This window comes from Labrus bergylta, chromosome 11 (assembly GCF_963930695.1).
Source record: "Labrus bergylta chromosome 11, fLabBer1.1, whole genome shotgun sequence".
In the NCBI taxonomy this organism is placed as follows: Eukaryota; Metazoa; Chordata; class Actinopteri; order Labriformes; family Labridae; genus Labrus; species Labrus bergylta.
The window spans coordinates 29,408,582-29,434,053 of NC_089205.1; the positions used below are offsets into that span (position 1 = coordinate 29,408,582).

Sequence of the window (25,472 nt, forward strand, 5' to 3'; positions counted from 1 at the left end):
TATAAAAGTTGTTTAATTGAGGGACTAGAGAAAAGAAGAATAACATACTGTACTCACTGCTTAACTGTGTTTCTAGATCACGCTCATTTCAGGTAAATTTACATGCAGTGTGAAGATACCAGCATAATAAAGATCGCTAGTATTAGCATGCTAACACAACAATGCAGCACCAGTTGTTTTGGTTTGTTGGAACCAACTCAGCCGGTGCAACACCTGAAATGTTAGTAGAGCGTAACATCCCTCATAAAGGAGAGATAAGTTCAAAGTAGATGACATCTGAACTCACACAGAGCTGCTGACACTGGTGCTGTAGGAGATCACTTTTTGAAGGCATCGTCTCGAATTGAAAGCATTTTTACCTAGTCTTCTCTCATTTTCTAAAATGAATTAAAAAAATTCTTCTCTTTGAAAGTTGGACATTTTGGGAAATTTAGATATTTTGGAGACTTTTCATCAAGATGCATCCTCTTAGCAGTGACAGAAGATTTCTCTTAAAATAGCCTGATTGTTTTTGTAGCTCTACTTTTTGAAGCACATCTGTTTATATGTGGGACCTGCTGTCGTTTGTCTATTTGTTTGCTTTATCCCAGTTTTTAATCAATACGTGACGCAAGCAGACATGGACTGAATTAAATTAGAGAGAGAGAGAGAGAGAGAGAGAGTGGTAGAGCGAGGATGAGAGACAGAGAGAGAGAGAGAGAAAGAGAGAGAGAGAGAGAGAGAGAGAGAGAGAGAGCATCAGTGTTGTTTGTGCTGCGATCAGAGAGCAGAGAGGACCTCTTCATCACGACACAACCAGCGGCTTGATTCCAGGTAAAAAACACCTTCACCTGCAGGTTTTAGTGTTTTAGTGCTTTGTGGTTTTTCGTGCTGTTTTTTTATCAGAGAAGATGGAGATGCTGAAGGAGGGGCGCTGTTCAAACCCCTTTAATAACCCTGTTTAACCTCTGTAACACGTACAGACAGCATGATGTTTTAAAAAGAATATCGTGTTGTTTTTGTTGACGTGGATGAAGCTGACGCACACCTTTCATTCTGATGCGTGTTTTCATTGTCTGTCCGTGGGGCGTTTTTCCCCCCTCATCCTGCCCGTTACTACGCACATTGGCACAAACCACCAAACCTGATCTGTCGCCTTTTATTTCCTCTATTATGATTTAATCTGTTTTTTAAAAATAAAGCATCGCTGTCATGTTGGGTCTGAAGCCGACCCGGGGTCTGTCTCTGATTTATTGGTGCGTGTGTTGGCTGTGTTTGTGTCCTCGGGTTGGTTTGTTGTAAAATGGAGGCTGGATGGAGCAGAAACAGGAGGAGGAGGAGGAGGAGGAGGATGCTGCTATGGCCTTCCTTCCTCCTCCTCCTCCTCTTCATCTCACAACCTGCTGGTCCACATCACATGGCGTTCACACACCTTTAAAATCACCCCTAATATTCTGATATTAAACCGTGAAATCGTCGTTTCGTGTAAATGTAAGGGTGTGTAGTCGGTCTGCTGCGCTTTGTTATTCTGGTGGTTTCCAGTTGGACCAGTGATCCCACAGGACCTCCGTGTGTTTGTGTGTGGGGAGGGAGAATCTCCTCCTGTCTGAATAACTACAACCCTTTAATTTCATTTATTTTATTTTATTAGAATAATAATCCTGTTATTCCACAGCTCGATACTCAGAACCTAATGAAATATTTTAGAGAATATTAAAAATCATTTTGTGTACATGCATACAAATGTCCTTTTTGGGGTTTTGTGTATCATGCATGTCCACAACATAAAGCCTTCATCAAGGCAGGAGAGAATCAGCTAAATATATATTTTTATCTGATACAAAAAAATGTGACGAATCCAAAAACGTCACAGAACAACACAAACAAGCGGCTTAATGAGATCATTATCTCTGAAGTACGGGTCGGCTTTTAAACGTTCCCAGACTGTTGAGTTTAAAGGTTTTATTTTGGTTCTTTGCAGTTCAGGTTCACACCCCACTCTGCTCCGTCGGGATCAGCTGCTGCGTACCGTTTAGTTCGGACGTCAGATCTTGGAATGACGTCACACCCCAGCTGAGAACGTTCCAGTTTCAAGTCGGGGAAGCAACATGGCCGCCTCGTTTTGTTAGCTAGTTTGTGCAAGAAAATAACATTACGTCATGTCAACAGGTAAAACTTGCACGACACTATCGATGTGACTGATTTAATTAAGACTAAGTTACCAACGAACACGATGCTGTACAGCTAAACTTTACAGTCAGAAAGTTGCCAGTGTGACGCGTCGTCGGTAACGCCCTCTGATGTCGGGATTACGACTCGGACACGCAGAGGAACTTCAGTAGCCCGAGCTAAAATCCAACATGGCCGCTACGTGCATCAACAGTAAAGTTTAAGCTGCACGTTATAAATCAATCTCAACGATAGGATCATGAAATGCTACCTGTGGTCATGTTGCTTTAGCGTTAGCTGCCATGTAGCTTCTCCGACTTGTTGCCAACTCGTTACTGGAACGCCGTCAACTTGGATTTGACATCTGAGGATTATTTGGACAAATAGTCGGTTGGGACGAGCCTCGGGTCGGGTCACACACCCGACTCGAGGCTCTAAAGGAACGATATCACCCTCAGGCCCCGTGCGCACCTGTACGCTCGGGGAGTGTTAGCATGAAGCGTTGATGCTCTGAGAAGAAAAGCGCTGCGCGTCCGTCCTGTTTCCATGACAACAGTCTGTTGACAACGGTTACCGCTGTATGACCGACACGGCTCTGTCACTTTTCACTGCATGTTTTATATTTGAGGTCGTTTATTTCCCGATCAGACACGGAGCGAGGAGGACGAGGAGACGAAGCTTCGACACGGGGAATATCAGACATTTGGAAAGGAGCGCCTTTCTGAAAAGTTCAAAAGATTTTTAACCTGAGCGCTCGGAGCGGGCGCACAAAGAAGGCGGAGCACTAAGAAGAAAAGACGCTGGGCAATTGAAAACAACTGAAAGAAGACGCTGGCGCTCAGGTGGACACGAGGCCTCAGGAATCATTCAGAATACTGGGTCTCCTTTTCCTCGCTCACACTTCTTCCCCGTGTGCATTCTACACGTTTCATATCCGCGGTGACTCATGTGGTCGTTTTGCGTAACCTTTGTCGTGCCCTCAGCAGAGTCAGGAATGTTTCAGCCCCCGTTTGGACACCGATGACTCTTCAGTTCAGTCTGTGAAGCGACCAGCTGAGACCTGAGATTACACCAACATGTCACCGACACACGTGGAGTCATGGAGGAGTTTTTAATTTGAGTATAAAGATAAACTGAATCTCTGTACATTTAAAGTTATATTTGATCCTGATCTACTGTTTTCAGCCAATCAGATCGCCCCTCTGTCTGCACGTCTGATGCAACTGATGGCAACGGTTAGCTTAGCATGTAGCAGCCGCTGCAGACGGTATCTGACTCTGATTGAAAAGACAACAGAGCTTCAGTCTGTGTGGATGCTCACACTATAGAGACATCTCATATCCCTGCTTTGACCTACTAAATGATCAGTGTGTGTGTGTGTGTGTGTGTGTGTGTGTGTGTGTGTGTGTGTGTGTGTGTGTCTGTGTCTGTGTGTGTGTGTGTGTGTGTGTGTGTGTGTGTGTAAAGCTTCTGATGTCGTTCACAGTGCAGGAGAATCGTTTCAGCTCATGTTGCAAAAGAAAGAGAAGTTTACGCTTCAGACGCTGAGCAGGAGGTCAAAATCCTGAAAGTATCGAGGTCCAAAAACAAGGAAAACATTTTCCTTGTAAACTTGAGGGTGTTGTGTTTAGACGAGCATAATAATATGAGGATGAGTAAACTTCCTGCTCATTTTTCTGCATTCAGACTTGTTTTGGATCTTTTTTTGGGGCTTTTATAAAAACAAATATGAGGGGAAACGCATGTCATTTTATATTCTTAAATATTTCATCCATTATTATAGTTTACATATCTTATAAGCTCAGGTTTTTCAGATTCTTGGGATGAAATGATTCTTAAAAGTAAAATAAAAACATTCTTTGTGGTGTTGAAAGACTCCAGGTGATGCAGACGAACTGGACCAGGACACAGTCTGCTGTTTTTCAAATTCATGATCAGTTATAAGATCATAAAGTGAATCATTATCCCAGAAAGATGTGAACCAATTTCAAGGATTCTGCACATTTTCTAGCTTCCCTCCTTCCTTCCTTCCTTCCTTTCCTCCGTCCTTCCTTCCTCATACGTTAGATGATGGAGGTGGATGAGACGGATGTTGTGCTGATGGAGGGAGTGGCTCCTGGATGGATTTCAGCACCTCGTCCATTTTCTAAAGTGGAGAGCCGAATCCATCCTCCGGCCGATGATGGACACTGAGTGTTAGCATTAGCGTCTTTAGCTACCTCTGTAATCAGTGGCTCAATTGGCTTACATTATCCCTGCTTTCTCTCTCTCACACACACACACACACACACACACACACACACACACACTCATGCAGGAGCTAAACATAGTGCTCGTCTGATGCTGCAGATCAGAGAAGAGTGGATGAACTGAAGGCAGAGCAGACCGGGCCGGTCTTAATCTGAAGATGGTTCCTAGGAATAAATGATTTAGTGGATCACAGGGACCGGTCCTGGTTCAGACAGGAGGAGTCCAAGCTGCTCCTCGATTGGACAGCTTGAAAAACCTCCTGATGAGGCGTTTGATGCGCAGGTCTGATTACTGTTTGAGCAAAAGTTAAAAGTTAATTTCCACATAGTGGCGCCACTGTTTTGCGTTGTCCAATGGGAGGAGCCCCTTGCCCCACTGTCTCAGTTTCTGGGGCGTCGCAGAGCGCAGCCATAAGCAGCTGTACACACAAGTTCACAAGATCTCATCATGAGAACTACAAGATCACGCGGGAACATACGATTGGGAGTCTGAAGTATAAGGTGTTTTATTTTGAAATTGACCAGATGCTCTGTACATTCCCTTGACTGACTTCCTGTCCGGCTCGATCTCTGTGAAAAACAGACTTGATGCTCATTTGAAACAGATCACAGCAGAGTGGCGCTGCTAGCACGCTCCAAGTAGGCGGCCCGGTTTCCAATCCGACCTGCTGCTTCTTTTCTCATGGCTTCCAACTCTATCCACTGTCCTTTCAGAATAAAAGGCATGAAAGCCCAAAAGGATACATCTTTAAAAAAAGAAAGCCAACCTTCTCCTTTTAGTAAAGCTGCCTTTAATTAAACAGCTTTAATAAGATTTTAAACTTTTACTCTGCACTGTATTTTTTTTTTTACCCTTTTAATTTCTTTAATTTAATTAATTTTTTTATTAAATTAATTTAATTTTAATTATTTTTATTTGAACATATTTTCAGATTTAATAATTTCAGTGATTTTTAAATGTTCTATTTTAATGTTTCTTTTCTTTCCTCTGTCGTGATGCTTCTGATGTCTTGTGTGAAGCACTTTGAATTACCTTGTTGTTGAAATGTGCAACATAAATAAACTTGCCTTGCCTAGTTGAAAGTTACTTAATTGGGTTTTGGAGTCAGCCTCAAGTGGACACTTGAGGAACTGCAGTTTTTTACACTTCCTGTCTGGCTTCATATTTCAAAACCAGAGGTTACCACTTGTTCAAACTTGACGGGTATTTGTTCAAGCTGCACAAGTGTTTGATGTCATAGATGAAAAATATTCTTATTAATAGATGTGATTTTTATTTGACATTAATTTTACTTCCTCCTCTGTGACAGGCACAGCTGCAGAATCCCTCATCATGACTAAAGAGGAGAACCTGGAGGTGCAGGAGAAGGAGAGGCACGACCGAGAGGAACAGGAGGAGGGCAGGGTCCAGAAGGAGGAGGAGGAGGTGCTGACGGAGGAGGAGGAAGAGGAGGAGGAGAAAGAGGAGGAGGAAGATGAGGAATACGGGCTAGAGGAGGAGAGGGAGGGCGAGGGCGAGGAGAGGGCGGAGGTGGACGACGAAGACGAGGACGAGCAGGAGGAGGAGCAGGAGGAGAGAGAGGAGAGGGAGGAAGACGAGGAGCATCTGACCGGCAGGGAGCAGGAGGCCGAGCAGGAGCAGGAACCGCTGTCCGTGTCTCAGTACCAGAGTCCGGTTCACGAGCCACGTCGCAGAGCCATGGTGCACCCCTCTGCCCAGGCCCCTCTGCCCCAAGACTACAGTGAGTCATACCACCTTAAATACACACTGTAACACCACCTTTAATACCACACACACACATCATACCACCTTAAATACACACTGTAACACCACCTTTAATACCACACACACACGTCATACCACCTTAAATACACACTGTAACACCACCTTTAATACCACACACACACGTCATACCACCTTAAATACACACTGTAACACCACCTTTAATACCACACACACACGTCATACCACCTTAAATACACACTGTAACACCACCTTTAATACCACACACACACGTCATACCACCTTAAATACACACTGTAACACCACCTTTAATACCACACACACACACACACATCATACCACCTTAAATACACACTGTAACACCACCTTTAATACCACACACACACATCATACACACACACATCATACCACCTTAAATACACACTGTAACACCACCTTTAATACCACACACACACGTCATACCACCTTAAATACACACTGTAACACCACCTTTAATACCACACACACACACACACACATCATACCACCTTAAATACACACTGTAACACCACCTTTAATACCACACACACACACACACACACACACACACACACACACACACACATCATACCACCTTAAATACACACTGTAACACCACCTTTAATACCACACACACACACACACACACACACACACACACACACATCATACCACCTTAAATACACACTGTAACACCACCTTTAATACCACACACACACACACACACACACACATCATACCACCGTAAATACATTATTTATGTAACATATACAGACTGTACAGAGTTTTAGTTAAAAACTCAATATCAAAATAGGTAACTATATCCTATATATAGTTCAGCCTCTGATTCCCATTAAAACACACAACACAAAACAGTGAAGTGAAGAAACATCTGCAGAATCTCTAAGAGGACACACACAGATATACAAAACACACACACACACAGACAGAGTATGCATGCAGAGAAAGTCGGAGTCATAAACAGCAGAGGATTGTCGGTGCATAAAGTTTGTATCATTTTGAACGATCAATAGGTTTGAAAAGCTCTGAAATGACTGCTGAATGTCTGACAGGGTGATCAGTATTCATGAGACAAACTCAGGGTCGACCAACTCCATTATACACTCTCTGTGTGTGTGTGTGTGTGTGTGTGTGTGTGTGTGTGTGTGTGTGTTTGACCCTCTCCGTGCAGCAGTGAATACAGAGCAGTTCTCCTCCGCCTGACTGACAATTTTCAGTCCTCACTTTGTTTCTACAAACATATTTATGACGATTTCTTACATTAACATTTGTGAGAGTCTTGCTACGAGGATTCTGATCGAATTTCTTGCTTTTAGGCAGCAAAGTGTCGCTATTTTGACAGATTTTTGTATGAGAATCAGGGGAGGTAATGTGTTGAACACATGATCTTTTTGCTTATTTCTCTTCCCTTCTACTTTTTTATCCCAGAGATACAAAGTTCAATGTAAAGGCTTTATATGCAATCTTTAAAACTTAAATGTAGAAATCAAGTATCTCCTCTGAAAATAACTCTGTGAGTCATGACTGTCTACAATGGGTGTAACACCCGAGTCCCACTGTCTGTGATGTTTTCAGTTTTCAGAGTCCTATCTTCAGTTTGTTTACATCGCCGGGACGGCCGGCTGACTCCTCCCCTCGTGTATAAAAGTTGTTTAATTGAGGGACTAGAGAAAAGAAGAATAACATACTGTACTCACTGCTTAACTGTGTTTCTAGATCACGCTCATTTCAGGTAAATTTACATGCAGTGTGAAGATACCAGCACAATAAAGATCGCTAGCATTAGCATGCTAACACAACAATGCAGTGCGAGTTGTTTTGGTTTCATGCTGGTGCTCAAGGGCGACATCTGCTGGATTAAAACATCGCATATAAAGCCTTTAAACAATTGTTGTTATCGGAAGTGTTCTGGTTCATGCTTGTAGTCTGAGTGCTTTGGTCCATTAATGTTTTAACCGAGAGGGAGCATGTAAACGATGAAGTGGGGGGGTCCAAGTATGGTGGCATGATTGGGGAACGGGAGTTGCCGATGGTGACAGTCTGTTTTCTGTTTGAGAGGTAGCATTGAAACCAAGAGAGAGAGCGCTATTGCTGTGGTGCCGAGGTGGTGAGTTAGGCGGTTGAGGATGAAGGCGTGGGAGCTTGTGTCAAAGGCTGACAAGAGGTCAAGGAGAATAAGTATACTGATTTGGCATCAGTGAGAAGGTCATTTGTGTCATTCAAAGAATTCTGGTTCGTGTTTGTAGCCTGAGTGTTTTTGTTCAGAAACGTTTTAAACGAGGTGGAGCATGTAAATGATAAAGAGGGAGGAGAACAAGTACGGAGCCTTGAGGCACACCATGTTTGGCCGGAGATGGGTGGGAGTGGGATTTTCTGATGGTGACTGACGGACTGTTTTCTGTTTGAGAGGTAGCATTAAAACTAAGAGAGTGCAAATCCGGTGATGCCTAGATGGTCATATGGGTGTTGAGGAGGATGGCGTGGGAGATTGTGTCTAAGGATTTGAAAAGGTCGAGGAGAATAAGTATACTGATGTGACTAGAATCTGCAGAGGTGAGGAGGTCGTTGGTGATTTCTTTGCTGAGACGGTCCTGCATAACTCTAACTCCAGTCTTGCTTCTCAAGTTGCTAGTCGTACTGTTAACAAATGAAATGCATGGACATTTTTCAGAAGCCCATTATAGCTAATTGCTTCTTTCACTGGAAGCCTTAGAAAGTTGGCCAGCGTTCCCAGAGGCTGTATCGTCATCAGATAATGTCCGATGAGTTCTGAGATTGTTGTTTCACCTCATGCTTATCATTAATCACTTCGAGTCTGACTGTGGACTAAAAAACTGGGGCTGTCTGAATAACTTAACGGACTCCTGAGCCGCTGATAGTGAAGTAAAGTGACGTTTGTTGTCGAGGTGGTTCGAATCACTCAGTGAAATGAAATCCGCTCTCAGAGCTCAGACTGCCGAGCTGGCAGGAAGAGAAAGTGCAAAGCTCACAGGTTACTTCTGATTTAACGAGGGTGGCTGAAAGTTTTTGGCCTCAATGTCTTGCCTGATCCGCTGTTTTCTGCTCTACAAAACTTTTCCTCAACTCTTTCCCTGTGTGTCAATCTTCCCGCTTTCCAGTCCTGCTCGGGTGTTAACTCTAACATTTCTTATCTCCGTCTGTCTCCAGCCTTCACCTTCTTCGACCCAAATGACCCGGCCTGTTTGGAGATCCTCATGGATCCTCAGACCACCATCCCGGAGCTGTTCGCTATCGTGCGTCAGTGGGTTCCCCAGGTGCAGCACAAGATCGACATCATCGGCAATGAGGTGAGAACGCAGCAACACATCAAAACGTTTCCTGTGGCAGGGGATCTAACAGTGTCAACAAACATGAAGAAGTCCTGTCTGTTTTGACAAACTGTTTGCCTGATGAAGATCTAGTTCCCAAACCATTTCCCAATAAAGAAAGGTTTGAAAGCTAGACAGTGTGTGGGAGTTTGCCTGTAACTTTAAAATGTTGTTTTGGGATCACAGATAACGATATTATTTGATTATTACTAGAATCGTATCTGAGATTAAAATTCTGGTGACGTGACAAAACCTACTAGGGGTCTCACAGGAACAGAAAGGTTATATTTATTGCAGTAGATTGCTTTCTTCAAGGCTGCCGTCAAAATGTATCTCACCAAACAGAGTCCCTCTGCACCTTTAAGAAAAAGCTAAAGACCCAGCTCTTTCATGAATACCTACTAACTTAATGATGATGGTCTCCATATTATTGATGATGAATTGGGTTGCATTGGGTCAAAAAAGCCATTAAAGAGTCTGAAGTCACAAAAAACTCAAACACACTCAAAGAGTCAAACAGTGGCATATCAGCAACTCCTGTGTTCTGAGACGTAGAATTACTCTTTGGTCCATGAACTTTGGTGGCTTTGAACGGTCACAGTTGTTTGACAAAACAGCATTTTGTCCTTAAAAATTTGGTTTCCTCTGTAGGGATCCACGATGTAATGTTGTCAGACATTTTAAGTGAACACAATTTTTGTGTCACAAGTTTATTTTTTAAAGGATAACGCTGCGACCTTTGATGCTTGTTTTGTGGTAGCCAATTCAAGCAATCTACCGGAGTAATTCCCAAACCTTTTATACCTGCTGAAAGTCCAAGTCAAGTCCCAAGTCTTTGGGGGGGCAAGTCCAACTTAGATCTCAACTCTCTGAGGACAGCGACAGGTTGAAGTCTTTGTCACATTTGTTTGCAACTAAAGTGTGACACGAGTCCAAGTCTGGAACTGAAGTCCTCATCGCTGTTATTTAGACCCCAAAATATGTAAAACAAGGGCCTATAAATGAGGGTATTTCTCTTTAAATGTATTTCAGATGGTCACCAGCATATTTAATTTCAGATTTGTCTCTGTGGTTTGTTGCCAGTTAGCTTGGTGACTACAGCTAATGTTAATGCTAACTAAAAAAAGCTAACAGTTAGTTTACAATCAAGCTAGGACTGCAGGTCTCACTCTCTCTCTTTGTCATCTTGTGTCTCAAACAGTCGACCAGTTGTGTTAAACTGCCTGAAAACGGCCCTGCTCTAGTTGTTCTGGCATGGAGCCCGAAACCACACTCAGTTGTCATTGTCACAATGACCCAGATTCAACCCTCATGATACACACACACACACACACACACACACACACACACACACACACACACACACACACACACACACACACACACACACACAGTACACGGACACAGATAATGAACAATGAAAGACCCCTGAGCTGCGTGGAGCTGGTATTAAAGCTGTAAGAGAGAAGCCTTACACATTTTGTTCTTTGTGAGACATGCATCATTATCCACATTTATTATTATTAAAAAATAAAAACAAACAGGAGGGAAAGCTGCTTTAATAAAGCTGCTAAACAGGCTGGCCCTAAAAAGGTTTAACCATGCAGTTAGCTCCTTTGTTAAAAAATTAATCTATTGCAAGATGTGCAAAAAACTGCAGTTCCTTTTGTGTCCACCTGGGGCTGGCTGCTAAAGCCAAAGACTCTGCATTAGGTACCATTTATGACTGCTCTTTTTTTTACAGCAGGAATAAATGTGTTTACAGCCTGGAACAAGAAATGAATTTGGCATCAATAGCTCATCTTTTATAATCGTACACACTGTACAGGGGTTGCTTTTTAAAATAATTTATCCCAAGAGTTATTCATAAACGTGCGTAATATTTAACAAAGCTAAAATAATTTGCGCTACAAGCTCCATCTCCACAGTATCTAAAGGACAGTACAACCCCCAGAACAGGGTCTTGATTTAGTCCCTGGTCTCTGCTGTGGCAACACATTGATTTCCTGCAAAAGGTCCTGGTCCCTGACGTAAAGTTCCTGCAGTCTAACATTTCACCTGTGGATGCATCATCTCAGTTAAACTAAGACTACTAACCTGAAGCCTACCAAAACTTAACTAATACAAAACATTAAATAGAAGAGATTATTTCGGTGCTGGCACAAGGTGCTGGTGTGGTTTTCTTAAAGTTGATTTTTTTCAGTTTAGAGCGCAACAATAAAAATCAGCTGACACGGGCCCTCGACTTCTCATACTTTACATTTTTCAGAGGTGAGTCCTCACAATGTCAGTAATACGAGTACACACAGACACAGTGACATTGACCCAGTTAAAATGGCTGCATCGATTTGAAAAGAGAGAGATAGTGTGGTGCAGAGAGAGAGAGAGAGATGTAGAGTCAATGAGGCTCGACCATGACTCAGCAGGAAGCTGACTCAGCCTGCAGGAATAAAAAACAAGGAGCTGACAGTGACTCAGAAAGAAGCCGAAAGATGGATTCAAGTGTCACATTTCTTACCAGGTGTTCTGCACCAACTGCAAACCTGTTTTTTTCGAAATATCATAACTTTTACTTTTACATTTTTCTGGCCATTACTTATGTAAATAACATCACACATCGTTTACGAGATATCACAGAGAGCTGAAGTGAAACAACCAAAATGACAAATTCACAAGTCCAAAGTTCATAAGTCCACTCCCTCATTTCAGCTGTTTTTGATTGGATTAGAATAATATTTTGTAGTTTCTTAAACATGTAACCACAAAGAGACTCAGGAAGCCTTTCAGGGGCAGAACGCTGCGGGGCACATCTGCATGAGGAGCTCATAATCCTGCTGTTAACACATCACTCCTAAACATCTGAGTGTGGATTGAGCTCCAGATATCTGCAGGGTTTGATCTCCACATACTTTATACCTTAGAGGACAGTGTATAGAGTAGAAAAACTGGGAGAGTGAGTGAGAGAGAGTTAGTGGAGAGTGACATGATGGAAAGGAGCCACTTGAACCCAGGTCGTCCGCTTAGAGGACTTTACCTTTGTACATGATGCCACCCTAACCGCTAGGCCATCTGAACTCAAAAAACTCCTTTTTTATCTGACACTCATTTCGACTCTTGCCTGAAATGGTTAATTTCAGCTACCATCTCTTTCAGGCCCCCCTTCCCCACGTGCCCACTTTCTTCTGATTGACCAGAAGAGAGTCTATGTAAGAGGTTTCAGCGGCTTACGTCGAGGCTTGAAGCCACCTGGTCAAATACTTGGTTGCGTATTGGCGACTGTCTTGTAATTTGCAGAACAAGCTGTTTAGCGCCCTCTGCAGACTCATCCTGGGATTACTCCAACAGGTTTACCTCATGATCTGAAACTTTGCCCACGTTTAGTTTGGGCTTCCTGCATTGTTACACTTTGGTAAAAAACATTAGTGACCTGTTTTCTTACATGGAGAAGACATTTAACAAAAGAATCCCTCAGATGATCTGAGGATGAACACTTTGATGAGACGGTAAATATTGTGTTTTGACGTCCTGCTCTTTGTGTCTGTCTTGTTATTTCAGATCCTGAAGCGAGGCTGCCATGTGAATGACCGCGACGGCCTGACCGACATGACGCTGCTGCACTACAGCTGTAAGGCCGGCGCTCATGGAGTCGGTAAGATGTTTGTTAACTCTGCAGAGTCCCTCTGCACCTTTAAGAAAAAGCTAAAGACCCAGCTCTTTCATGAATACCTACTAACTTAATGATGATGGTCTCCATATTATTGATGATGATGATGGTAATGACGATGGTTTTTGTTTGATAACGATGACTTATAAGATGGTTTCTATACTGATTAGAGCTCTCAAGAACTGCCCTCAATGTTGTGCTTTGTCTCTGGTCACTTCCTGTCAGCACCTGTGTGTCCAATCAGACTCAAAGCTGATCGTTTGCTCTTACTCACATTGTTCCCTTTTTTCTAGATCCTTGCTTGTGTTGTTCTTACTCTCTGATGTACGTCGCTTTGGATAAAATCGTCTGATAAGTGAATTGTAGAAGTGTAGAACTCATTGATTTCATAGTTTGGTGACTGACAGAATATGTGTTTGTGTTTGTTTGGTGAAACAAACGTTCAAGCCTTCAGCGTCTCTCACTTTCATCGTCTTCACGTCTGCAGGCGACCCGTCCGCCGCCCTGCGTCTCACCAGTCAGCTGATCTCTCTGGGCGCTGACGTCAGTCTGAGGAGCCGCTGGACCAACATGAACGCTCTGCACTACGCCGCGTACTTCGACGTCCCAGAACTGATCCGAATCCTGCTGAAAGCGGCTAAACCCAGAGGTACGCACACTTTGACAGACTCAATCATACACAGACACACACGAAGGAAATAAGTGCTTACTCATCCTGCTCTCCTTTTTTGTGTCCACAGTGTTGAACTCCACCTGCAGTGATTTTCATTACGGCACGGCTCTCCACATCGCCGCCTCCAACCTCTGTCTAGGGGCCGTCAAATGTCTGCTGGAGCACGGAGCAAACCCCAGCGTCCGGGTAAAAAAACAACACCTTTCATTTCCTGTTTGTGATTTATGCCCAAGAATATGTAAAGTAAGGTCTGAAGTTCCCCTTCAAATACTCACACTCGTTTGTAAATCAAGCTCACTAAAAGTTTTCACTCTCTGCAGAATGATAAGAGCCAGGTCCCGGGCGACGTGGTCCCCGACCCGATGGACATGAGTCTGGACAAGGCGGAGGCGGCCATGGTGGCCAAAGAGCTGAAGCAGCTGCTGCTGGACGCCGTCCCTCTGAGCTGTAACCTCCCCAGAGCCACGCTGCCAAACTACGACAACATCCCCGGAAACCTGATGCTGTCCTCCCTGGGGATGAAGCTGGGCGAGCGCGTACTGCTCGACGACATGAAGGTCAGAGGAGCACTTTCGAGGAATATTTAGAAGATAGAAGATAATGGTTTTCACTCTGAGCTTAAAGGGTGCTTGTAAGAGTGTACGGACAACACAATGTTTTACCCTCCCGTTCCTATAAAGTTAGGACGATGTGTGAACTATAAACAACATAAGGCTCAATGACGACAGTGTTATCCAGCTGCGTAATCACAAACCAGATCCAGAAACGGCGCCGCCTTCCCCGAGTCCGGGCTTTAAAACGGACGGAGGCGAAGAAGAAAACCGTCCTGAAACCTGACGGGTTGAAATGTGAAATTCTGAAGCTTCGATCTGTTGGGCGACAGAGGACGATCCTGCTCCTCTTTGGCCCAGAGAAACAGGGCGTCCATTTTAATTTATTTTAATTTTAATTTTAATTTTAATTTTAATTTTAATTTTAATTTTAATTTTAATTTTGATTTTGATTTTGATTTTAATTTTAATTTGTGTGATGTAATAAAAAACCTGCTGAGATCTGAGTTTTGGCAGTGCAGTAAGAGTCTGGCTCTTCTGCACACTTTTAGATGTTTAAACATGCACAAGAGTAAAAGACAGTTTCTGCAGCTCTACACCTTCTCGGTGGTGCGTTCTTGCAGGGCGGATGAAAAGTTTTGTGTGCTGTAGGCTGTGTGGCTGTCATGGCCGCCGCGATGTTCTGAACAGTGTGTTCTCACTGTGTCGCTCTCTGTAGCTCCAGAGAGACCCGAGCAGAGACGACAGCCAGCCTGAAAACCTCAAACAGGTCGGTTGGAGCGGGGCGCCGGCTGGATGATAGACTAACTGAGCTGAGTCACTGCTCTAACAGCACACTCTCCTCCAAACAAAACCTGTTTACCTTCCCTCCATCTGCAGCCCCCCCCTCTCCCTCTTCCCTTCATACCCCCCCCAGCAGCAGACTCACTGACTCTCTGCCAGAATAAAAGTAACCCGCTCAAAAGTTCTTCTGCAGTCGTGTTTTACAGATGTCTAACAGAGTTCTTTCCTCTCTCAGACTGGCACGCTGAGGTTCTGTGGGACTACAGAGTTCGCCAGCGGTCAGTGGGTCGGCGTGGAGCTCGACGAGCCGGAGGGGAAAAACGACGGCAGCGTGGGCGGCGTCCGCTACTTCATCTGCCCTCCTAAGCTCGGTAACAGCCGCCGCAATGATGCCTTCAAGCAGGGACCTGAATCCCTGTAAAGGATAGAGTATTTGTTAGTGGGGCAGTGCAGTTTGAAGGAATGAATATGTAATAATAATAAGATGTAAAGCTAGGAACATAATGTGAGTGAACAAAAACAAAGACATCTTGACTGTGTTTCCCTACAGAAGCCAAACGATTTGATGCTTTTTTAGTTTTAGTTTAGTTTATTTGCACATTTTTTGAAAGAAGAGTCAAACAGAAAAATAAAACAAATAGAAAATAAAACACATGTCCAGGTGAGGGCTTATCTCAAAACCTCACCTTAAGAGATTAAACAAAGTTCAAATAAAATACAGTAAAAATAACAAAGTAAGAATATATACTATCGCAAATAAAATTTACCCAATTGAAAAAGACATACAAACATTGAAAACATAAAAATAGAGCAAAACAGGACTTACAGTATGTAGACAATATAACAAAATCAGGACAATTCACTATTCACTACAAATCTTTCTGACATCAACACATTTCTGAGTCTCAATTTGTATCTAGAAAAATACAAAAAAATCATTAAGTAAATAAAGATGCATTTAATATTTTATTAAATCTACAGCAAAACCAAGATGGAGTATGATAACACTCAGGAACCTTTTGATCGCGCTTGAATCTGATGGAGCTGCTGGATTCAGAGATAAGAGGGACTCCACTGTTTAAACACACAGAAGCCCCTTCAGTCCATTTAGGTACATGAATTATTAACGGTAAAGACTTGTTACATTCGCCGAGATGGCGAGCGGATGAAGGGAGTAAGAATGAAAATAAAACCCAGGGAAAAGAAGGAGGACTTAGTGGAGACAGAAACAGAAACTAAAACATCAGCCCATGTTGTGTAACTGATGTTTTCAGGTAGACATTCCCTGCTTTCGGCTCAGTGAGTTTTTCCTCCTCTGCTGCTCTTTAGGGATTTTCGCTCCCGTGTCAAAGATTTCCAAAGCGATGGATCAGGCACCTTCCTCCGTCACCTCCACACCACGAACCCCCCGCTTGGACCTGGCCTCCCGCCTCGCCAGACGGACCAAGAAGGAGAAAGAGAAGAAGGAGAAGGAGAGAGAGAAAGGTAACACGGCTCTAAAGTTCACGCTGGATTCAGTCAATAGAATAGAATAGAATTACTTTATTGATCCCAAACTGGGAAATTGTGGTGTTACAGCAGCAGGTTATCATGCGGTGTGGTATGTGGTAAATGTGCAATAACAATATCAATATAGGGGGTTAAAACGTCATGTACATGTGTCAGCTGAGTGACGTCACAGAATTTCACAAGAATTTCGCAATGCCTTGTGGATTTCCTCGAACTGGACAATTGAGCGCCAATATCAAAGACTGAGCTTCTTGTTATTCCATCCAGTCCCTCTGTTCAACCACAGATCAACACCCAACCTGGTACAACCAAACTCATGTCCACCCTAACCCTAAGTCTGCAGGAGCCTGGATGTCATGATTAATGACCAGCTAACATTTAAGGCTCAAATGGCCTCGATTGCATCCTGCACAGCTCCTGGTTCAGGCTCTTGTGATATCATGCATTAACCATTGCCAGCTCCCTCCTGGCAGGTCTTCCTACCTGTAATATCAAACCCCTGCAGATGATCCAAAACGCAGCAGTGTGACTCGTCTTCAACCTCCCCAAATCAGCACATGTCACTCAGCTGTTCATCTTCCTCCTCTAGCTCCCAATTACTGCTCCCATCAAAAGTCTTTATATGTGATTTTTCACTCTTAAATATATAAATCAAGTATATCCTCTGAAAATAACTCTGTGAGTCATGACTGTCTACAATGGGTGTAACACCCGAGTCCCACTGTCTGTGATGTTTTCAGAGTTTTCAGAGTCCTATCTTCACTTTGTTTACATCGCCGGGACGGCCGGCTGACTCCTCCCCTCGTGTATAAAAGTTGTTTAATTGAGGGACTAGAGAAAAGAAGAATAACATACTGTACTCACTGCTTAACTGTGTTTCTAGATCACGCTCATTTCAGCTAAATTTACATGCAGTGTGAAGATACCAGCATAATAAAGATCGCTAGCATTAGCATGCTAACACAACAATGCAGCGCGAGTTGTTTTGGTTTCATGCTGGTGCTCAAGGGCGACATCTGCTGGATTAAAAAATCACATATAAAGCCTTAAAGTATTGAATTAGGATAGTGAAATGATTGTGTGTGTACATTGTCTGTTTTCAGCCCAGAGGAAGAAGACATCAGTCGCCAGTCTGGATCCGGAGGGACTGAACGTAGAAGTCGGGGATCAGGTTCTGGTGGCCGGACAGAAAAACGGTATCGTCCGCTTCTACGGGAAGACAAACTTTGCTCCAGGTCCGTCTGCTTTTTAAAAAAGCTGAACTCTAAAAGCTGCACACTTTGTTTTTAGTAATGCTTGAGAAGATAAAGATTAGTTTGAAATGCATCACAGGATACACCTTTTTAAAATAAAAGTACAGTATCGATCTAAAGCTGCAGACTTTCTAATATTCTTCCATCTGCTCTGGTATTTTTAATTTTTCATCTAAAGTCAAATCTTCTACCATTCATTCATGCTGATCCGTGTCGACCTCTCGTGTCCCTGCAGGTTACTGGTTCGGCATCGAGTTGGATCAGCCGACAGGAAAACACGACGGCTCGGTGTTTGGAGTTCGCTACTTCAGCTGCCTGCCCAAATACGGAGTGTTTGCTCCGCCCTCCCGTGTGCAGAGGTGAGAGCGTGTCCCAGTGTGATATTGAAACCAGTAGAAGCTTGGTGCTGGCTTGTGATCATTTATAAACCAGAGTAAACAACATCAGATATCCTGACGTCGATGAACTCTTGTTGTCGTTGTTGTTTTGTCAGAATCGGAGGCCCTAAAGAAGGCTCGCAGAACGACAAATCCATGATGAAGAAAGTCCACCAAGTCACCAGTGAGTCTCTTTCTGTGTTCTCATGCATCAGTCTGGATTTTAGGATGAGACTGACTCTCACAGCTGTTTTTTTAAAACAACATTTGTTTCTAATGTTTGTTTGTTTGTTTGTGTTGCAGTGGCACAGCCGAAGCGTAACTTCAACACGATGCGTTCTCCTAAAGACCTAACCTCTGAGAGCTCCATATCCAGGTGAGAACACACAGAGTACAGTCAGACTGCTGACCCCGTTTCCACCAAGCCTTCTGGTCTGGTTCGGTACAGTTTGGTGCGGTAAACCTAGCTTACGTTTGAGAGATATAAAATAGATGGAAAACAGTCCCATGTTTGTTACCTGAGCACTCTAGAGGTGACCACTTCAGAGTTGAAAGTTATGAATCATTCATGGTACTGGACTAAAAGTGGATTTCTGGAGTCTTTAGCCTTGGCCTTAAAAGGGAACGCTCTTTTATAGCTGAGTCGTTTTTGGAGAAACTTGAGTAGATTCCTTTAGTTGGAATCGTCAATAGAGGCGGGGATGGCTGAAACGTAGATATTCACGTCCATTTTAATACAATAATGGATTACATTTAGTTAGATGTACTTTGAGCCCAAGGGAGTATCGGGGGGGCAGCAGTAGCTCCGTCTGTAAGGACTTGGGTTGGGAACCGGGGTCACCAGTTCTAGAAGTTGGTCTTGTAGCTGCAGAGTTGCCAGGTCCCAGGCCCGAGAGCATCTTTTACATCTCTCCATTAATCCATGTCCACGGGTCCTGTTTGTCCATGTGTGAGTAGCATGTCTCTCAATAAGAGTGTGAACCAGAATCCCCCCTCAGAGTTTAAGTATATAACATTTAAATGACATAGCAGCCTTTAAAGGACGGTTAGACTACTGCTGGTTGAAGCAAGCTACTTAAGAGTTATTTAGACCCCAAAATATGTCAAATATGACCCATGATTAGAGTACAAGAGTGACCCTTTGAGGATACTTTTAAAGGTCGATCCCCTGTGTCCCTATGTCTGCAACTATTAGGTTCAGTTACAGTGTTCACCGAGGTTTTGTGAACGATATATTTGTTTAAAATGTCTGTCACTTCTATGTCCAACTAGTGAGCAAAAACATCAAAGTAGAGACTCTAAAACAACGTTTCTTTTCTCTTCTTCTTCCTGCTTTTCTTCTTTGTCTTCACCCTTTCTCCACTCACGTTCACCCTCCTCACCTCCTCGCCTCCTCGTCTCCTCCTCTCTTCCTTCTCCTCTCCAGGTTGCTGTTCTGCTGTTGGTTTCCGTGGATGCTGCGTGCTGAGATGCAGTCCTAACCACGCCCTCCTTCTTCCTCCTCAGACTCCACCACCGGATCGATCTCCCTTGCTCCTCTTTCTCTTCATCTTTTTACTTTTTGCTCTCTCCTCTCTCTCTTATTCTCTTCAGACTCTCGCTGTCGTCGGTCGAACTTCTCGTAGTGAAACCCCCGGCCCTCTCCTCTCTTACTCTCAGCCCTCTAATTTAGCCGTTCTATAGCAAAATCTATAGTGCCTTGTATCTGATCAAACGTCCTGCATTCCTTTAAAGAAACTGAGAGTCCAGCTCTGCAGAAGCAATTCCCCCCAAAATACTCTATGAACATCTTGTCACTTTTTATCAACAACTTCTGATCTCGTCGTCAAAGCCTAGTGTCCGTCCACATTGTGTCTTTATTCAGGGCAGAAAAAGTTTCTTTACAAATAACAAAAAAATCAAAAACATTAGTGTTTACTTTGTTTTAGCTGCTACTTGATTTGAGTCTCGACAAATGAAAGCCAACTTTAGAACATGTCTTAAACCTGCAAAATACTGTCTTAGCTTGAGTCAAATATGGCAAGGATGCAGATTTAAATCCAAGCAAAGATTAGACTCTGACACCAAGAACTTAAACGTCCACCGTCTGAGGTCGACGGTTCTCTTTTGTGTTCAGACTCTCTCTGCATGCTGAAGTCCTGATCCTGTTTATGCAGAAACCACTTTTACACAAGCATGTGGCCTCTTATTTACCCTTAATTCTTATGTGTTTCAGGATAAGTCCAAACTTCTAAGTTTTCATCCTAAACCAGAACTTTCTGTTACACTTGAGGTTCAGGTCCGAGCTATTCTGGTGTTTTATAAGTCCCTGAAGGAAGGGACCCTGAAGGAATGTTTTTGGAAACATTGTTGACCCTGTTTGAATTAAGAAATTCACCCACTTCCCATAAGGAGTTTCCGGCTCTTGTGCCCGCTAAATCTGTGCAATTGAGTCAAAATGATACCGTCTATTTACAAAACACATGCAAAGGGTTAACTGTGCCTCTAACTGCGCCACCGAACAAAAAGTGTCTCTTTGCTCTGGTGCCTCTTTCTATGTAAATGAGCGTCATTGCAAAAAGCCTCCAATCCGTGAACAACGACACTAACAGTTGCGCACAGTTAAAGTGTAAATATGACAGTCTGCTGCGAGTTGGTGGTAACTGCGCCGCAGTATTTTATAAGGGATGCCACATGCAACTTCCCAGTAATCATGACAACAATTCTGCCTCTGTGTTAGTGATGCGTCTGTTTTGAACGAGCGCCCTTTTAAAGCTGGTTTCCTCTTTTTGTTGTTATCTGATACAAGACAAAATAACGGGATGATCTTTTCTCCACACCATTCGTCCAAAGGCACACCTAGTGAGTTACAGCGAGTTCCGGCATCCCAGAGCCAATCCCCACACCCACAGGTGAAATGAGAAAAACAGGCAGGAGAGTCTGCAGAGAGATGTTAGAAAGAGAACAAGGACGAGCTCCAACCCGCCGGTGTGCGGCTGCACACTAGAGGAAGGGTGCGAATGGCTGGTGACGCGAACACAAAATCCTCTGTAGACCAGACCGCCTCATTTCAGAGCGACCTGAGCAGGTCGACGCAGGCAACGAGGGCTGGGTCCTTCGAAAGGTTGAATTTGGACACAGCTGCTGTTTGGCTATGAAAACTTAGGAGTGTGGACGGAGCCTTTGGGAGACAGTTTCTCCTCTCAGAGAACCAGGGTTACACATGTAACTTAAAGTCAGGGCTTTGGATCAGATCTCATCCTCAAAGACTTTCTAACTGTAGACTGTGGGTCTTAGAATTTAAATCACCTGCATGCTTTAATCTCCAACTGAAAACAGGGTCAACCAACGTCATGTTTGTATCATAGTGTTCCAGTCAGTCGTATGTTTTATGACCTTCATGTTGGCGTCATTGAACTGTTGGGATGTGAGATCACTAAGTCGTTCTTCTGGTCTTGTGGGAGACACGAGGACGCTGCTGGGCCGTTTCCTTTACTGCCAACATCTTAAAATCAACAAAAGTTAGACGAAGGTGTACAGCTGTAAGATCAGGTTTGTCTTTGAGTTGGACTGGATATTTCCGTCATAACACTAAAAATAGAGGACGTACTGTAGTCAGGCATTATAGCAACTGAACGCCTTAGGAATAATTTTCATTATCAATCAGTGTTTTGCCAAATAGAAACATTAGTCCATCTAGTTAGAGGTCAAATGTATGATATAAATCTAATGAAGAGCTGTAACCTGTCGTTAACCAAAAGTGCTAACAGACCCAAAACCACGACTTTGTTTGATGCAACTTAAAAAATCGAAAATGTTTAAATCAAAGTGTTTTCAGCCCTGTTGAGTTTCACGTGAATCTTTCTGTGTTGATGATAATCATTTGTACATATTCGTCCTCCCTTCATCGAACTCTTCATACGGGAAGTTAAACTCTTGCTGAGCTCGACAGAGAGGTCATGATTTGTAAAAGTTTCCCTCTCTTTCTCTCTCCTCCTCTCTCGTCCCCTCTTTCTCCATTTGAAAATACATTTTTGTGAATGTGAGCACCTGCAAAAAAGACTAACAAAAACAAGTTGATCTAAACTTACGTGTGTGCTTAATGTTAAAAACAATTCTCTCTCTTGAAGTATAACTGCAAGCAGCAATATGTAAACAGTGTACCTATCTCTGTGTGGAAATGGTTCCTGTGTTAATGTCTCTTTACACTCTGTAAGCACACCGATACACAGAGATGAACACGCTCACACTCCGACGGCCGAGGCTGCCGGGGACCAGATACACAAAACTCAACAGAACGACCGAATCAGCAAAATAAATCAATCTGTGAAGTCGAAAATCAAAGGACTTTTGATTTGCTAAGCTCTGATAAATAGAACTTAAAGGAAGAATGTGAGACTTTTTGATCCAGTAGGTGTCGCCCTTGAGCACCAGCATGAAACTAAAACAAACTGCTGTTAGGCCACGCCTCCTCCATCCTGAAGCCTTCGCTCTCCTCCAGAGGCACACCTCCAACCCCTCTCCACTCGCGATCCCACTGAGGAGTTTAGCGCAAGCGCCAAACAAAATTGCCCTCAGCTCGAGCTGCAACTGCCTGTGTCTTGCATTGTTGTGTTAGCATGCTAATGTTAGCGCTCTTTAGTTAGCGCATAGCTTCACATTGCATATAAATTGAAAAACCTGACTTTTTTTAATCCACCTGCTCTGAAACCAGTCAGTCAGAAAAACAACTGTCTGGTCGTTTTGGGTAAAACCAACAAACTGAACAATTTTCTGAGATTCTTCTCTCAGTCGGTCTTCATGCTCTGCAGCCTCGGCCAAAGGAAACACTTTGTGGTTGCTCCTGCACTCTGCTGTTGATAAATGTTCTTACTGTGGCCGTGGATTCAGCTTCAACTTCTTACTAATGATAACTTCAGCGCTTACTAACATCGGGTGTTCAGTTTTGCTCAACCAGGCCGTTATCTGACCAACGCTTTCCATTCTCTCTAAGCTGCGCTGAATGTCCCAGCGACTAGCACTTCTCTAAACTCCCAACCTTTCTCATGAGTTGTATGTGGGGTCCTGATATGTGTAACTAGCATGGGTTTTGAACCCAAAAACTCTATGAGAACAACAAAAAAGAGATTTGTAGAGAAGCGATGGCCAGTTGATGCTTCCAAGCTTTCCTGAAATTGACTGGAAGGAATAACTGGACATTTCTGCAGGTATATTTTCCTTGAGAAAATAACCTTTCCTAGACAGAAGTTTGCAATACCCCCAATTTTATTGTTGGAGGATCCCACCATGGTTTCCTCCTGTGCTTGTTGACAGGAAGAAGCATTCTTCTTAATGTTCTGATTATTTGAGAAAACTTAAAACGCTTTATGACGACTGATAACAAAGCAAGAAAACCACACTTATCTTTCTGAATCCTGACTTGGACTCCCCCTCAGCCTCTTATATAAACTGCTAGATGATCGAAACTGTCTTTGAAACGTTCTGTAAACCGATTTCTTGAAATCCTGTTAAAGTGATATGCAGACGACTCAAAGCTTTACCTTCTCAAAGTCATACTTGTAGATTCTTTCTCTAGCCGTCCCCCTTTCCAAACCTGAACCACACCGTTCCTCTAGATGATGTAGTTAACCTCTGTTTATAATTTCACACACCGGCTGAAACTCAACCCCCTCCCCTGCAGAGTCGGGATCCTCCGCCTCCTTCATGCTATAAAGGAACATAGATGTCAGTGGAGCACAGTGACGGTGAGGTTTGTCTTTGTACAGTAAACGTACAGTACAGTCAATATGTCCCTGTTGGTTTGAACATGCTGTTCTTTCTGCAGTGTAAATGTGGAGCTTGCTCTGGTTCGGCCACTAAGTGTCAGTAGTGAGTCACTGGTTAATCTTCTTACCACAGACAACGTGTCACATGAGCTTTTATTCTGTTTGCTTCATTTTAAGGACAACACTGGTGCTGCATGTTTTAGCTTTTCAACTGAAGTTTCATCGGTTGTTTTTATGGGTTTATTATGTGTAGCAGACTTTGGTTTGTTTTATTTCTCAGGACAAAGTAACACTCAAACTTTTTGAATCTCTGACAAAATTTCAACACTATTGATTTCAGGACCACCAACCCAGACAAGCAATCTTAAAGGGTTGCACTTTGGTTGAGTTTGGACTCAACAACCTTTTGGTTTATTGAAAAAAATAGATTGTGGGTTGACTTCAAAGAATTACTCTGCTTAGGAAATTGGTCCGGCAAAGTCTCGTGACCACTATTTTACAGTCTCGAAATCAAAAGCATTTTTGCTCTGTCTTGTCTCGGTCTTAGACTGGGCGGACTCTAGATTTTAAATCAAGACCACCACTGATTGGCTATTTTAACGTATTTACTGCAATTTAGTCAGCAGCGTCTTTCTCATGAAACGTTAAAACATTCAGAATCACCAGTTTTGTCCTTTAAATTCTCAATAATCGATCATCGTTCATGTCCAAGAATAAAATGTCGATCTCCTTCTCATAGAAACTAACTCAGCACTGGTTGTTTTCAATACGTCTTAAGAATGGACAGTACATAGCCTATATTTTGATAACTTCACTAAGTGTACTTTTTGTTTTCTGGTTTTTGTAAGTGTGTGTGTTATTTTCTGTGCTCGGTCACAGTCCATGTGTGTGAGTAACTCCTGTTTGAAAAGTGTGTGAAGCTGACAGACGTTAAAGGGGAAACAGGGGAGAAGGAGCACCGTCCTCACCCTGACAGTAACTCACTGCATGCTCTCTCTCTTTCTCTCTCTCTCTCTGTAACTTTCTCTCAGAATTTCTTTTGTTTTTTTCAATAAGTGTAACTTCTTCTCATCAGCATGGAAATGCTTCTAATAATAACAGTGACGACTCTATGACTCTATGAATATAATAAAGAATTTGATGTTGTTTTTCTAACCCGTCTGTCCGTTGTTTTTACTCTCAGAACAAACAAAAAAATTCAGAGGTTTGTTTCATTAACTCACAACCCCTCGTCCTAAAACGTTTGGACGTTGTGTAAAATATTATTTAAAAAACTGTTTTTGGAAAATGCAATGCCCTATTTGAATTTGACGCCAGCGACACGTTACACACAAGTTGGGACAGAGGCAACTCAGGAATAGAAAAGTTGAACAAACGACCAGGAAGTAGCGGACAAAGCAGCAGACTCC

General features: G+C 43.1%; 1 protein-coding gene and 1 long non-coding RNA gene across 3 annotated transcripts in view; one reads left to right on the forward strand and one right to left on the reverse strand.

Annotated features, from left to right (window-relative positions):
• The window catches only part of LOC136180505 (uncharacterized), a 259,135-nt gene that overhangs the window by 138,094 nt on the left and 95,569 nt on the right, over positions 1 to 25,472 (reverse strand). The window lies entirely within an intron of this gene.
• On the forward strand, positions 668 to 25,218 carry clip3 (CAP-GLY domain containing linker protein 3). 2 transcript variants are annotated; one of them, XM_020656623.3, is made up of 15 exons: positions 668 to 813; positions 5,708 to 6,139; positions 9,349 to 9,488; positions 13,065 to 13,158; positions 13,661 to 13,822; positions 13,914 to 14,032; positions 14,167 to 14,403; positions 15,116 to 15,166; positions 15,416 to 15,551; positions 16,510 to 16,665; positions 17,793 to 17,924; positions 18,178 to 18,301; positions 18,436 to 18,503; positions 18,623 to 18,695; positions 19,746 to 25,218. In XM_020656623.3, the coding sequence occupies exons 2-15, from the start codon at positions 5,731 to 5,733 to the stop codon at positions 19,798 to 19,800; spliced, it is 1,956 nt and encodes a 651-aa protein (XP_020512279.2). In that variant the 5' UTR covers positions 668 to 813; positions 5,708 to 5,730; the 3' UTR covers positions 19,801 to 25,218. The 2 variants fall into 2 exon arrangements, with proteins under 2 accessions (XP_020512279.2, XP_065816170.1); XM_065960098.1 differs by lacking the exon at positions 15,116 to 15,166.